General features: G+C 43.1%; 1 protein-coding gene across 1 annotated transcript in view; it reads left to right on the forward strand.

The window, feature by feature from the left end:
* Nucleotides 1-13,633: 13,633 nt before the first annotated feature.
* Nucleotides 13,634-16,091, forward strand: part of LOC311113842 (serine palmitoyltransferase 2-like) — a gene marked incomplete at its 3' end in the record, with an annotated part of 63,540 nt that continues 61,082 nt past the window's right edge. Inside the window, exon 1 of the mRNA XM_084189135.1 lies at nucleotides 13,634-14,169. Coding sequence (XP_084045261.1) covers nucleotides 14,020-14,169 — 150 coding nt within the window. The remainder of the gene's footprint in view (nucleotides 14,170-16,091) is intronic.

Raw genomic sequence — 16,091 nt, forward strand, 5'->3', positions numbered from 1 at the left:
AGGTCAAACGTTTTCTGTAAGTCTTCACAAGGTTTTCACACACTGTTGCTGGTATTTTGGCCCATTCCTCCATGCAGATCTCCTCTAGAGCAGTGATGTTTTGGGGCTGTCGCTGGGCAACACAGACTTTCAACTCCCTCCAAAGATTTTCTATGGGGTTGAGATCTGGAGACTGACTAGGCCACTCCAGGACCTTGAAATGCTTCTTACGAAGCCACTCCTTCGTTGCCCGGGCGGTGTGTTTGGGATCATTGTCATGCTGAAAGACCCAGCCACGTTTCATCTTCAATGCCCTTGCTGATGGAAGGAGGTTTTCACTCAAAATCTCACTATACATGGCCCCATTCATTCTTTCCTTTACACGGATCAGTCGTCCTGGTCCCTTTGCAGAAAAACAGCCCCAAAGCATGATGTTTCCACCCCCATGCTTCATAGTAGGTATGGTGTTCTTTGGATGCAACTCAGCATTCTTTGTCCTCCAAACACGACGAGTTGAGTTTTTACCAAAAAGTTCTATTTTGGTTTCATCTGACCATATGACATTCTCCCAATCCTCTTCTGGATCATCCAAATGCACTCTAGCAAACTTCAGACGGGCCTGGACATGTACTGGCTTAAGCAGGGGGACACGTCTGGCACTGCAGGATTTTAGTCCCTGGCGGCGTAGTGTGTTACTGATGGTAGGCTTTGTTACTTTGGTCCCAGCTCTCTGCAGGTCATTCACTAGGTCCCCCCGTGTGGTTCTGGGATTTTTGCTCACCGTTCTTGTGATCATTTTGACCCCACGGGGTGAGATCTTGCTTGGAGCCCCAGATCGAGGGAGATTATCAGTGGTCTTGTATGTCTTCCATTTCCTAATAATTGCTCCCACAGTTGATTTCTTCAAACCAAGCTGCTTACCTATTGCAGATTCAGTCTTCCCAGCCTGGTGCAGGTCTACAATTTTGTTTCTGGTGTCCTTTGACAGCTCTTTGGCCTTGGCCATAGTGGGGTTTGGAGTGTGACTCTTTGAGGCTGTGGACAGGTGTCTTTTATACTGATAACAAGTTCAAACAGGTGCCATTAATACAGGTAACGAGTGGAGGACAGAGGAGCCTCTTAAAGAAGAAGTTACAGGTCTTTGAGAGACAGAAATCTTGCTTGTTTGTAGGTGACCAAATACTTATTTTCCACCATAATTTGCAAATAAATTCATTAAAAATCCTACAATGTGATTTTCTGGATTTCTTTTCCTCAATTTGTCTGTCATAGTTGACGTGTACCTATGATGAAAATTACAGGCCTCGCTCATCTTTTTAAGTGGGAGAACTTGCACAATTGGTGGCTGACTAAATACTTTTTTTCCCCGCTGTATGAAGTTGATTTTTATTTTATTTTATTATCTAATTATTGAAACGACTTGCATTCATTTTCATTCATTAAGTATGTTTTTTATTTTTATTTTTTTATTTTTTTATTCACCCCATAATAATTTTTGACAGTGTAGAGTTAAGTTTTAACGGTAGCGGTGAGATTAAACGTGGTAAAAGTGTATTTACCATTGGTTTAAAATTCATACATTTTATTTTTTGGAATAAATTTTTTATAAATAGACTGAAAAACAATAGTGTGGTGAAGGGTTTCCTTCTCCATGAACTCTTGTTTCATTATTACACACTTTAAAAACTGCTCATCTTGTTATGGAGAGACAGTATCTAGTGACAGGTGCAGCTGGCTAAGCAACAACAGTGTCTGTCGTGTTGTGGAAGCATAGTGACATCGTGCCCTGAGGGGGATTATAGAGCAGGCCTAGTCACGTCTAGGAAGGAGATACCAGTACACACACAAAGGAATACTCTGTGTATCGGCTAGTCTGCCTGGCCTGTCAAACTCTGAGGAATGGAATCTATGAGTGGATGCTTCTTGTGACTGGGAGTGATGCCAGACAGAAGCAATTAGTGATATATGGCCTGCCTGGGGATGAGTACAAATATGAGGACAGTCAGGACCGCTATCGAGTGTAGCTAGACAGCTAAATGCTTTTCGCTTATTAATTGTTTGACTTATTTGTCAAGTGGAGTCCTCCATTTCTTTTCACTAATGCGTTTGTCCATCACCTCTTGACAAGACGCCATTTTTTTGGTGAAACCTGGAAGCTACAGTATGTGTCAAGGAATGTCTCACAATCCTACTCTAGAAATGGTAGCGATGCCATTGTTTTACCCTTGGCTAAGAACATTTTATCAAACACTGCATTGCTCCCACTGTGACATAAGAGCCGGGGATTATGGAGTCGAACCTCCCGTCTGCGGCCTGTGATAGGCTGCTTTTTGGGGGTGCCCCCCTCTCTCTCCTGTCTGTTCCTGGCGGTGAGAGTTACCCCTCGCAGTGTAATGGGTTTTCCTGAGTGTGGCTGCCTTGAAATGTAAGAGTCATTTTGTGGTGTCACCTCAGAGAAGAGGAGGAAGGGGGAGAGGAGAGGAGGGAGGGAGAGGAGAGGAGAGGAGAGGGGGAGAGGGTAGGCCTGCGTGTGCGGAATGCTCAACCTCCCTAGCTCTCTTTCACTCTCCCCCTTTCTCTCTCTCCCTCACGTCTGCCAGTGTCTCACCACATGTTATACAACAGGTGGGTCTAATCCTGAATGCTGATTGGTTAAAACCGCATTCCAGTCGGTGTCTATTCCACAAGTTACCACTTGCTAAATTGATGATGTTAAAATGCCTATTTTCTCTGTTCCTTCTGACTGCACAAACCATTCACATTTCTTTTAGACTAACATTTTGTTTTCAATAGCGAAGATTTGTATAAACCTTGCTGTCTGTCTCTCCGACATTTGCAACATTGTTTCAATATTCAAATTCGATCTCCAGCTGTCCCATAGTAATGAACGTGTCGGGAGTCAGGATCAGACAGACAGGCAGGCAGCGTTTCTCAGCCAGTCAAAATCATGAATCAGCTGGCATAATTTTATGGATATAACCCGTTGTAGTCCCCTGTAGCTCAGTTGGTAGAGCATGGCGCTTGCAACGCCAGGGTTGTGGGTTTGTTTCCCACGGGGGGCCAGTATGAAAATGTATGCATTCATTAACTGTAAGTTGTTCTGGATAAGAGCGTCTGCTAAATGACTAAAATGTAAAATATATAAAAATAAATAAAAAGGTAAAATGAAACGAAGTGCAGCTAGTTTGCAGTCTTTCCAGCTTCAGTTTGAAGTGATTGTGTTAGCTCCTCTAAACAACAGTGTCCTGACGAGTGAGCACATGTTCTATGCCGGGTGAAATCGCTCCTCATTAGCTCATTGTTATGGATGTAACCAAATAAATGTATCTAGAAAACAGCTTAAACAAATGCAAATGTAGCTACTTTTTTTTTGACATGACTATAACTTAGCCGTAGTTGGCTAGCTAGCAAGCAAGGGATAAGAACGTTGCCAGCCAGTAAGGCAATGGAACATTTAGAACGAAAAACTGAACAAAAAGACTGAACGACTGGGTCCTGTCTCTAGCAAGCGAACCGATTGAACGAACGACCAGCCGGCTTGGGTAGCAACCCTAGATTTGTGTTGGGACTATATCTTGTGGAAGGATGAAATAGTATCAAAATTAAAGTTTTTAATGAAAATATGTCAATCATTTTTTGAATATGTTGGTAACCCGTTGTATAAAAGTGATAATGCCCTCGAAGCCGGTGTTTGGAGGATATATTGGCTTCGTCTCGGGCCTAACAATATCCGCGCCAATAGACAGTGGGGGGAAAAGTATTTAGTCAGCCACCAATTGTGCAAGTTCTCCCACTTAAAAAGATGAGAGAGGCCTGTAATTTTCATCATAGGTACACGTCAACTATGACAGACAAATTGAGAATTTCTTTCCAGAAAATCACATTGTAGGATTTTTTATGAATTTATTTGCAAATTATGGTGGAAAATAAGTATTTGGTCACCTACAAACAAGCAAGATTTCTGGCTCTCACAGACCTGTAACTTCTTCTTTAAGAGGTTCCTCTGTCCTCAACTCGTTACCTGTATTAATGGCACCTGTTTGAACTTGTTATCAGTATAAAAGACAACTGTCCACAACCTCAAACAGTCACACTCCAAACTCCACTATGGCCAAGACCAAAGAGCTGTCAAAGGACACCAGAAACAAAATTGTAGACCTGCACCAGGCTGGGAAGATTGAATCTGCAATAGGTAAGCAGCTTGGTTTGAAGAAATCAACTGTGGGAGCAATTATTAGGAAATGGAAGACATACAGGACCACTGATAATCTCCCTCGATCTGGGGCTCCACGCAAGATCTCACCCCGTGGGGTCAAAATGATCACAAGAACGGTGAGCAAAAATCCCAGAACCACACGGGGGGACCTAGTGAATGACCTGCAGAGAGCTGGGACCAAAGTAACAAAGCCTACCATCAGTAACACACACTACGCTGCCAGGGACTCAAATCCTGCAGTGCCCGACGTGTCCCCCTGCTTAAGCCAGTACATGTCCAGGCCCGTCTGAAGTTTGCTAGAGTGCATTTGGATGATCCAGAAGAGGATTGGGAGAATGTCATATGGTCAGATGAAACCAAAATATAACTTTTTGGTAAAAACTTGTCATGTTTGGAGGACAAAGAATGCTGAGTTGCATCCAAAGAACACCATACCTACTGTGAAGCATGGGGGTGGAAACATCATGCTTTGGGGCTGTTTTTCTGCAAAGGGACCAGGACGACTGATCCGTGTAAAGGAAAGAATGAATGGGGCCATGTATCGTGAGATTTTGAGTGAAAACCTCCTTCCATCAGCAAGGGCATTGAAGATGAAACGTGGTTGGGTCTTTCAGCATGACAATGATCCCAAACACACCGCCCGGGCAACGAAGGAGTGGCTTCGTAAGAAGCATTTCAAGGTCCTGGAGTGGCCTAGCCAGTCTCCAGATCTCAACCCCATAGAAAATCTTTGGAGGGAGTTGAAAGTCTGTGTTGTCCACCAAAATACCAGCAACAGTGTGTGAAAACCTTGTGAAGACTTACAGAAAACGTTTGACCTGTGTCATTGCCAACAAAGGGTATATAACAAAGTATTGAGAAACTTTTGTTAATGACCAAATACTTATTTTCCACCATAATTTGCAAATAAATTCATTAAAATTCCTACAATGTGATTTTCAGGATTTTTTTTCTCATTCTGTCTGTCATAGTTGACGTGTACCTATGATGAAAATTACAGGCCTCTCTCATCTTTTTAAGTGGGAGAACTTGCACAATTGGTGGCTGACTAAATACTTTTTTCCCCCACTGTATCCTCCAAACACCGGCTTCGAGGGAAGCACCAGTGATTCGGCTAATAAAAAAGGGGTCAGATGACGCAGATGCTAAGCTACAGGACTGTTTTGCTAGCACAGACTGGAACATGTTCCGGGATTCTTCAGACAGCATTGAGGAGTACACCACATCAGTCACTGGCTTCATCAATAAGTGCATCGATGATGTCGTCCCCACAGTGACCGTACGTACATACCCCAACCAGAAGCCATGGATTACAGGAAACATCCGCACTGAGCTAAAGGGTAGAGCTGCCGCTTTCAAGGAACGGGACTCTAACCCGGACGCTTATAAGAAATCCCGCTATGACCTCCGACGAACCATCAAACAGGCAAAGAGTCAATACAGGTCTAAGATTGAATCATACTACACTGGCTCTGACGCTCGTCGGATGTGGCAGGGCTTGAAAACTATTACAGACTACAAAGGGAAGCACAGCCGCGAGCTGCCCAGTGACACAAGCCTACCAGACGAGCTAAACCACTTCTATGCTCGCTTCGAGGCAAGCAACACTGAAGCATGCATGAGAGCACCAGCTGTTCCGGACGACTATGTGATCACGCTCTCCGTAGCCGATGTGAGTAAGACTTTTAAGCAGGTCAACATTCACAAGGCCGCAGGGCCAGACGGATTACCAGGACGTGTACTCCGAGCATGTGCTGACCAACTGGCAAGTGTCTTCACTGACATTTTCAACATGTCCCTGACTGAGTCTGTAATACCAACATGTTTCAAGCAGACCACCATAGTCCCCGTGCCCAAGAACGCTAAGATAACCTGCCTAAATGACTACCGACCCGTGGCACTGACGTCTGTAGCCATGAAGTGCTTTGAAAGACTGGTCATGGCTCACATCAACAGCATAATCCCAGAAACCCTAGACCCACTCCAATTTGCATACCGCCCCAACAGATCCACAGATGATGCAATCTCTATCGCACTCCACACTGCCCTTTCCCACCTGGACAAGAGGAACACCTACGTGAGAATGCTATTCATTGACTACAGCTCAGCATTCAACACCATAGTGCCCTCAAAGCTCATCACTAAGCTAAGGATCCTGGGAATAAACACCTCCCTCTGCAACTGGATCCTGGACTTCCTGACGGGCCGCCCCCAGGTGGTAAGGGTAGGTAACAACACATCTGCCACACTGATCCTCAACACGGGGGCCCCTCAGGGGTGCGTGCTCAGTCCCCTCCTGTACTCTCTGTTCACCCATGACTGCATGGCCAGGCACGACTCCAACACCATCATTAAGTTTGCCGACGACACAACAGTGGTAGGCCTGATCACCGACAACGATGAGACAGCCTATAGGGAGGAGGTCAGAGATCTGGCCGTGTGGTGCCAGGACAACAACCTCTCCCTCAACGTGACCAAGACAAAGGAGATGATTGTGGACTACAGGAAAAAAAAGAGGACTGAGCACGCCCCCATTCTCATCGACGGGGCTGTAGTGGAACAGGTTGAGAGCTTCAAGTTCCTTGGTGTCCACATCACCAACGAACTATCATGGTCCAAACACACCAAGACAGTCGTGAAGAGGGCACGACAAAGCCTATTCCCCCTCAGGAGACTAAAAAGATTTGGCATGGGTCCTCAGATCCTCAAAAAATTCTACAGCTGCACCATCGAGAGCATCCTGACTGGTTGCATCACCGCCTGGTATGGCAACTGCTTGGCCTCTGACCGCAAGGCACTACAGAGGGTAGTGCGTACGGCCCAGTACATCACTGGGGCAAAGCTCCCTGCCATCCAGGACCTCTATACCAGGCGGTGTCAGAGGAAGGCCCTCAAAATTGTCAAAGACTCCAGTCACCCTAGTCATAGACTGTTCTCTCTGCTACCGCACGGCAAGCGGTACCGGAGTGCCAAGTCTAGGTCCAAAAGACTTCTCAACAGCTTCTACCCCCAAGCCATAAGACTCCTGAACAGCTAATCATGGCTACCCGGACTATTTGCACTGCCCCCCCACCCCATCCTTTTTACGCTGCTGCTACTCTGTTAAGTATTTATGCATAGTCACTTTAACTCTACCCACATGTACATATTACCTCAACTACCTCAACTAGCCGGTGCCCCCGCACATTGACTATGCAACGGTACCCCCCTGTATATATAGCCTCCCTACTGTCACTTTATTCTATTGTATATATAGCCTCCCTACTGTCACTTTATTTTTTACTTCTGCTCTTTTTTTCTCAACACTTTTTTGTTGTTGTTTTATTCTTACTTTTTTGTTTAAAATAAATGCACTGTTGGTTAAGGGCTGTAAGTAAGCATTTCACTGTAATGTCTGCACCTGTTGTATTCGGCGCATGTGACCAATAAAATTTGATTTGATTTGATTTGAATTATCACCTAATTAACCTGTTAACCTACAGAACTACTGCAGGGTTCTTCTTCTTGTCTCTCTCTCTCTCTCTCTCTCTCTCTCTCTCTCTCTCTCTCTCTCTCTCTCTCTCTCTCTCTCTCTCTCTCTCTCTCTCTCTCTCTCTCTCTCTCTCTCTCTCTCTCTCTCTCTCTCTCTCTCTCTCTCTCTCTCTCTCTTCACACACATCTGTAAGTCATGTGTGCTGTAATGGAAACTAAAAAAAGTGACATCTGACAATGAGTGCCAAGGCTACTTAGTGGCTGGGTCAACTCCGAGTCCTTGGTTGATCATTTCAGATGCCAATAAATCCCCAGGCATAAGAAAGCCCAACACGTACCATCTCCTTCCCTCACAGCATGAGTGTGAGGATGCACTTCAAGCACTAACCAGCCAGTGTAGGTGTGGGGTTAAGAGGTTTGATGGGGAGAGGCTGAGGCATCAGTTATTGAGCTGTTACAGCGCCACCGAATCGCTAACTGGGGTGATTAACCACTCAGACTGACCACGGGTAGCTTGCTGGTGTTCGTTCACACATGGTAAATTATCACAGCAGCCGTCGACACCGTGGCGAAATGTGAGACAGAAAATGACTGCCATCTCTCTCTGTCCCTTAGCCGACTAATACTGTGTTACTTCTCCGTCCTTCACGGTTGGGATGGTGTTGTTCGGCTTGCAAGCGGCCCCCTTTTTCCTCCAAACATAACAATGGTCATTATGGCCAAACAGTTCTATTTTTGTTTCATCAGACCAGAGGACATTTCTCCAAAAAGTAAGATCTTTGTCCCCATGTGCAGTTGCAAACCGTAGTCTGGCTTTTTTATGGCGGTTTTGGAGCAGTGGCTTCTTCCTTGCTGAGCGGCCTTTCAGGTTATGTCGATATATGACTCGTTTTACTGTGGGCATCTTCACAAGGTCCTTTGCTGTTGTTCTGGGATTGATTTGCACTTTTCGCACCAAAGTATGTTCATCTCTAGGAGACAGAACGCATCTCCTTCCTGAGCGGTATGACGGCTGTGTGGTCCCATGGTGTTTATACTTGCGTACTATTGTTTGTACAGATGAACGTGGTACCTTCAGGCATTTGGAAATTGCTCCCAAGGATGAACCAGACTTGTGGAGGTCTACAATTTTTTTTCTGAGGTCTTGGCTGATTTCTTTTGATTTTCCCATGATGTCAAGCAAAGAGGCACTGGGTTTGAAGGTAGATCTTGAAATACATCCACAGGTACACCTCCAACTGACTCAAATTATGTAAATTAGCCAATCAGAAGCTTCTAAAACCATGCCATAATTTTCTGGAATTTTCCAAGCTGTTTAAAGGCACAGTCAACTTAGTGTATGTAAACTTCTGACCCACTGGAATTGTGATACAGTGAATTATAAGTGAAATAATCTGTCTGTAAACAATTGTTGGAAAAATTACTTGTGTCATGCACAAAGTAGATGTCCTAACCGACATGCCAAAACTAGTTTGTTAACAATAAATTTGTGGAGTGGTTGAAAAACTAGTTGTAATGACTCCAACCTAAGTGTATGTAAACTTCCGACTTCAACTGTATTCTTAAATTCCATTCCTTACTTAGATTTGTGTGTATTGGGTATATGTTGTGAAATTGTTTGATATTACTTGTTAGATATTACTGCACTGTCGGAGCTAGAAGCACAAGCATTTCGCTACACCCGCAATAACATCTGCTAAACACGTGTATGTAACAAATAAAATGTGATTTGATTTGATTTGGAAGGAGCGAGAAACTGCTTTGTTCCCTTCCTCCCTCCTCTCTCTCTCTCTCCCCCCTCCTCTCCCTCTCTCTCCCCAAAACCTGTTTTATTCCCATCAGCTCCAAGCCTCTTATCGGCCTCTTCCAGACGCATGGCGGGCAACAGCGAGATAATGAGTTGGCGAGATATTAGACTTCGATCACTTTGCCCCCTTATCGGCCCTGACACCAATCTCCTTGACTGACATTCCGCCCAATCTGTTATATACAGTGCCTTCAGAAATAATTCATACCACTTGACTTAATCCACATTTTGTTTTGTTTGTTTTGTGAATTCCAAATGGATTAAATATATATTTTTCTTACCCATCCACACACAATACCCCAAAATGACTAAGTGAAAACATGTTTTTAGAAATGTTTGCAAATGTATTGAAAATGAAATACAGAAATACTGTGTGTGTATTCACACCCCTGAGTCAATACATGTTAGAATCACCTTTGGCAGCGATTACAGCTCAGTCTTTCTGGGTAAGTCTCTAACAGCTTTCCACACCTGGATTGTACAATATTTTTCAAGCTCTGTCAAGTTGTTTTTCAAGTATTACCACATATTTTCAAGGTGATTTAAGTCAAAACTATACCTAGGCCACTCAGGAACATTCGATGTCGTCTTGGTAAGCAACTCCAGTGTGTATTTGGCCTTAAGTTTTAGGTTATTGTCCTGCTGAAAGGTGAATTTGTCTCCCACTGTCTGTTGGAAAGCAGACTGAACCAGGGTTTCTTCTAGAATTTTGCCTGTCCTTAGCTCTATTCCATTTCTCTTTATCATAAAAAAAAAACTCCCTAGTCCTTGCCGATGACAAGCATACCCATAACATGATGCAGCCACCACCATGCTTGAAAATATGAATAGTGGTGCTAAGTGATGTGTTGTGTTGGATTTGCCCCAAACATAAAACTTTGTGTTCAGGACATAAAGTTAATATCTTTGCCAAATTTTTGGCAGTTTTACTTTAGTGGAGTATTGTAAACAGGATGCATGTTTTGGAATATTATAATCTGTACAAGCTTCCTTCTCTTCACTCTGTCATTTAGGTTAGTATTGTGGAGTAACTACAATGTTGTTGATCCATCCTCAGTTTTCTCCTATCACAGCCATTAAACTCTGTAACTGTTTTAAAGTCACCATTGGCCTCATGGTGAAATCCATGAGCAGTTTCCTTCCTCTCCGGCAGCTGAGGAAGGACGCCTATATCTTTGTAGTGACTGGATGTATTGATACACCATCCAAAATGTAATTAATAACTTCACCATGCGTAAAGGGATATTCATTGTCTGCTTTTTTTTAATTGTTAACCATCTACCAATAAGTGCCCTTCTTTGTGAGGCATTGGAAAATGTCTCTGGTCTTTGTGGTTGAATCTGTGACCTTACAGATAATTGTGTGTGGGGTAGAGAGATGAGGTAGTCATTCAAAACTCATGTTAAACACTATAATTACACACAGAGTGCAACTTATTATGTGACTTGTTAAGCAAATGTTTACTCCTGAACTTATTCAGGCTTGCCATAACAAAGGGGTTGAATACTTATTGACTAAAGACATTTCAGCTTTTCATTTATTAATTTGTACAAATGTCTAAAAACATAATTCCACTTTGACATTATGGGGTATTCTGTGTAGGCCAGTGACACAAAATCGACATTTAATCAATGTTAAATTCAGGCTGTAACACAACACAAAATATGTAAAAAGTCAAGGGGTGTGAATACTTTCTGAAGGCACTGTATACCCACAGAGCACGGTAACAGTGGAAGAAAGGAGATGAAGAATGAAAGATAGGAGAAGATGGAGAGAAAAAAAATTAGAAGATTTAGATTTTTTTCTCTTTGTGTTTTTACAAATAATTTATTTAATTAAAATCTGAGCTTCTTTGCTAAGAAAGGGAGAAGGGAGATAATGGGGATTGTTTTTTAAATGGCTGAAAATCATTACCCTGCCTGAATGCTGAGGTGTGATGTGACTGAAGATCGTTAGCCTGGGGTTTGAAATAACCCATGAGCATAAAGAAATATTGACACCGTAATCCTCATCAGCACAATGTTAACCTTGGTTCTGCCCACCATTTCAGAGCATCCCCAAGAGTAAATATGCATGTGTGTGTGTGTGTGTCAGTGGCGTGTATTCATGGATGCCAAGGGAAGCCAGGCTTCCCCAAAACATTTACCAAGGGGGGGAAAAGTATTTAGTCTCTCTGTGTTTCATAAATGTCCTTCAATTCACAAGAGGCTGAATGTATCTCACCAGAGAAAGTTTCCGAGCGACCGAACAAAACAGTGCCCCTCTGTCTCAGTATGTGCAGCCCATCTATATGATGCTGTCTGGACAAAAAGAGTATGACATTGTTGCCGCCTGTAGCATTGAATGCAAGAGAAGCCAGCTAGCATTTGGCCTCCGTTTGTGACGAGTACTGAGTATACGAAGAGGCAGGACGCAGACGCAGGAATTAACAAGGTAAAGGTTTACTTAACAATGAGAAAGAGAATAACAAAGAGCGAGTAAACGACACGAAGCTAACAATTACACACAACAATGAATGAACAGTCCAGGGCTATATAGTGGTGGTGATGAGATGAGGTGCAGGTGCGCTGGAGGTGATTAGGGTGCGTTGGGTTTCCATTCCTGTGTTTGCCGAGGTGGTGCACTCAGACCCGTGGCTCAGTAGACCGACGAATCAGAGCGCCGGAGGGGAGCAACGGGAGAAGACATGACACCATTGATTTAAATATCTAAAATAATAGCCAATTAGCATTCAGCTAAACTGAGCGAGCTCAGCTGTGAATGGTCCTGGTGCACCAAAAAAAGTGTGAAGGGAAACCAGTTTGGATTTTGCTTCTGTTGATAAAACAAGTTTACTGGAGAACGGAGACCAAGTAGAGACTTTTGGACAAGGTGGATAATTGTATAATATAAGGCAGTTTATTCAGAGGTAAAGATATCTGGAATAGCGTGCACGGACCCGTTCGTCAATCTCGTAGGGAGATATCTGAGAGAGCCCCCTAAACATTGTGTGCTGACATTTTATACAATAAAATGAAGTAGGTTGATTCTAGTAGTTCTGATCTTCTGATTGGTCCTGATGAGTTGGGCGAGGTCACCTCCAGGCTAGTGTCACTGTTGCATTGGCTCTGAGTCGGGTTCTCTGTCTTCAGATGTTCAGCCTAAGAGAAGGGGATTTTTGTGTGTGTGTGTGCGTGTGTGTGTTTAACAATGATGATGTGTGTGTGTGTGTGTGTGCGTGTGTGTGTTTAACAATGATGATGTGTGTGTGTGTGTGTGTGTGTGTGTGTATGTGTGTGTGTGTGTGAGTGTGTGTATGTGTGTGTGTGTGTGTGTGTGTGTGTGTGTGTGTATGTGTGTGTATGTGTGTGTGTGTGTGTGTGTGTGTATGTGTGTGTGTGTGTGGGGGTGTGTGTGTGTGTGTCCTCAGAGCAAGAACTCGTGAGTTGGAAGAACTGAGAGACCTATGGCGTGGGTGTTGTCCTTAGCCACCTGCTGATAAGGCTGACAAGATAGAAGTCTTTTGTGCATTGTATTAAATACAAAGGCCCAACACAAGATGGGTCATGCACAAGATTTTAGTCAGACCAAGCTATAACATTATATATTTACTACGACACTTCACACCAATCACATCACATCAGATGCCAAACATGACAGAAAAAACGTGAAAATGATGCATCTCGTTGTGTTGTTGTCCTCTGGTGGCTAGCTAGCTAGCTAAAATCAGCCCTTTCCTAAATTAGCCATGGATGGAGATAGGGATTTGGACTTCTGGTTTTACTTAATTCTCCATACTGGCCAATGATTATAACGGTGATTCTGATCCAACCATAAATTCATAGATTGTGCCCCTGGCCTGAGAGGATGGAAGTTCAACATGTAGCTAGATGTAGTAGGCTAACGTTAACTAGATAACGTTGCCCAGAAAGGAAGTTAGGCTAGCAAGCAAACATTTTAGCCAGGTAGCCTAGGACAACAAAAACTAAAAGCATGTACTGTATGACAGAGTCCAAACAGCAGAGGTTCCCACAGGTAATTTCCACTACTGAGGACCACTCCCTTTTTCGAATCTGAAGGCTCCTAAAATGCACCCACCCCTGAATGTAGCAATATCATAGGCTGTTGCTGGTTGCTAGGGGCGTTTATTTCCGGTATTGCAGCTGCTGGAATTTCAGGGCAGAATTCATTTCGCCACAAAGTTTGCTACGTTGCGTGACGGTTTGCACTGATCGACACGTTTCCCTAAAACGGTGCACAGTGTTTTTCAACATCCTTTGAGGTACGTTTCCTCCGGTTTGGTGGATGTGGCGAGGTGTGTTCCTGATCAATATGGTAATATCCATGTGAAATCGCAGAAGTCGCTCAGTACAGTAACTTCAGGACTAGGCTTCCGTTTAATCAAACGTTCCGTCGTTCTGAACGCACCCATGGTTCCTCGTTGTGGGTTTTTGGGTGGGTTTTGCTAACGCTTAACCCAGACTGGCACAAAACCATACCCGAGTTCCCAATTCTGTGCTAGGTAGCTACATGCAAGTTACTGTAGGGTCCGCAGTCTAAGGCAAGCATGACCGAAAGCTCCGCGAACAAGCCGGCGAATGGAGAAGTTTTTCACCGAGCGAAGAACGGCCTTAAACCGGGAAGAAACGGCTTCGTAAAAAATCATCATCATTATTACCATCATCAGCAGCCGAAGTACTGCTATCCCGAGGACAAGGTAAGACCTAGCGCACAGTAGGGATGGATGGATGGTGGGGAAGTGGCGAGGCGCAAAACACCAAGCTGCAAATCAATATTGTTAGCTATGTGTATTTAACTTGATATGTTTTTAAACTGTAGCTAACCTATTTTTATGGTTAGCTTTACTGACATCGATTTGAATTTGCTCAACAGTCTGCTAGCTCAGCAAGATGTTAGACATTTGACAGTTGTTGGCCACTTTGCAAAAACGTTGTCTAGGTAAAGTTACTGTAGAGTTGGTTAGCTAGCTATTCTTTGTAATAATGTTTCTAGCGTTATGTAACGTTACATCCCACGAGTGTTAGCTAATAATATCTGCAGAAGACAGCTTGTTGCTTTTCTAGGCTTTTATCTTATACAAACAATATGCAACATACTAGCTAGCTAGCTACAATGTCGACAATAATTTTAGTAATCACTGATGTCATCAGTGTTTTCTAGAAAATGTTGAGTGTGTGCCTGTGGCAGTCAAACAGCAGTGTCGAGAAGTCAGTTAGTGAGAAATATCCTTAACTGGGTCTTAGTTTGGAAAGGTAAAATATTTTCCTGTGTTTCTCTTTTTGTAGTAGAGACAATGAAAGCTGCATAATCTTTAAAGAAACAAGTCTGAAAATGGTGTGTGTGTCTGTGTGTACACTTGGAAATACACCTGTACTCCCCGACTTCCCAGCACTGTTAGGCTAATTAATTTTATACCCCTGCCTGGATCCATACTTAATTTTAATTAGTGTGTTGCGAATTCGTTAACATCTCTTTGAGTCAACAACAATTATATATCCTAAGAGGGCTCTCAATGAAAATTAAGAAGCATATCAACGTCTTTCCCTATTGGTAGAACCATAGAAATATAATCTATAAATACAAAATAAATATTATTTCTATGGGTAGAGCATTGCATTGGAAGTTAAACCCTGATCCATGTAGTGCTGTCTTGCCAACTAGGTTATGACATAATAATAATACTAATAATACTAATAATACTAATAATACTACTAATAATACTACTAATAATACTACTACTAATAATAATAATACTAATAATAATAATACTAATAATAATAATAATAATAATATGCCATTTGGCAGACGCTGTTATCCAAAGCGATTTACAGTCATGCGTGCATACATTTGGGTGGCCCCAGTGGGAATCGAACCTCCGTCCTTTGGCGTTGCAAGCGCCATGCTCAACCGACTGTGGTCCTATAGGTAGAGCCATAGAAATATCATCTATTTGTTTAATTTATTTATAGATTCTATTTCTATGGGTTGAGCATTGCATTGGAAGTTAATCCCTGAATCCCAGGTCAGTTTAGCACAAACAGGTCTTGGATACAGGCTATGAATCAATGATTTGCTGTAAGTGTTGATATGCCTCTTTGCTGTAGTTTTACTAGCTAGTCCTCTCTGCCTTTCCCAGGCATTTCATAAGGCAGAGGGAGGGAGGAGAATGCATGGTCTGGTAATTGACTCCAAGCTGATTGTAGTGCAGGGGGAAGTCACCATCTCTAGCCTCTGAGGTATGTGAGAGAGGGGCATGACTAGTCACATGTGGTTACACAGCAGTGAGTATTGCTTTGAGCTACTGGCTTGATGTTTCACGGGAAAGACTCAATGGCCACGGAATAGAGCTAAGCACAGGCAAAATCCTAGAGGAAGACCTGGTTCAGTCTGCTTTCCAACAGACACTGAGAGACAAGTTCACCTTTCAGCAGGACATTAACCTAAAACACAAGGTCAAATGTACACTAGAGTTGCTTACCAAGACAACGTTGAATGTTCCCGAGTGGCCTAGTTACCGTTTTGACATAAATTGGCTTGAAAATCTATGGCAAGACTTAAACTGCTGTCTAGCAATGATCAACAACCAACTTGAAGAATTTTAAAAATAATAATGTGCAA

Source organism: Coregonus lavaretus (assembly GCF_964263955.1).
Source record: "Coregonus lavaretus genome assembly, contig: HAP1_SCAFFOLD_1774, whole genome shotgun sequence".
NCBI lineage: Eukaryota > Metazoa > Chordata > Actinopteri > Salmoniformes > Salmonidae > Coregonus > Coregonus lavaretus.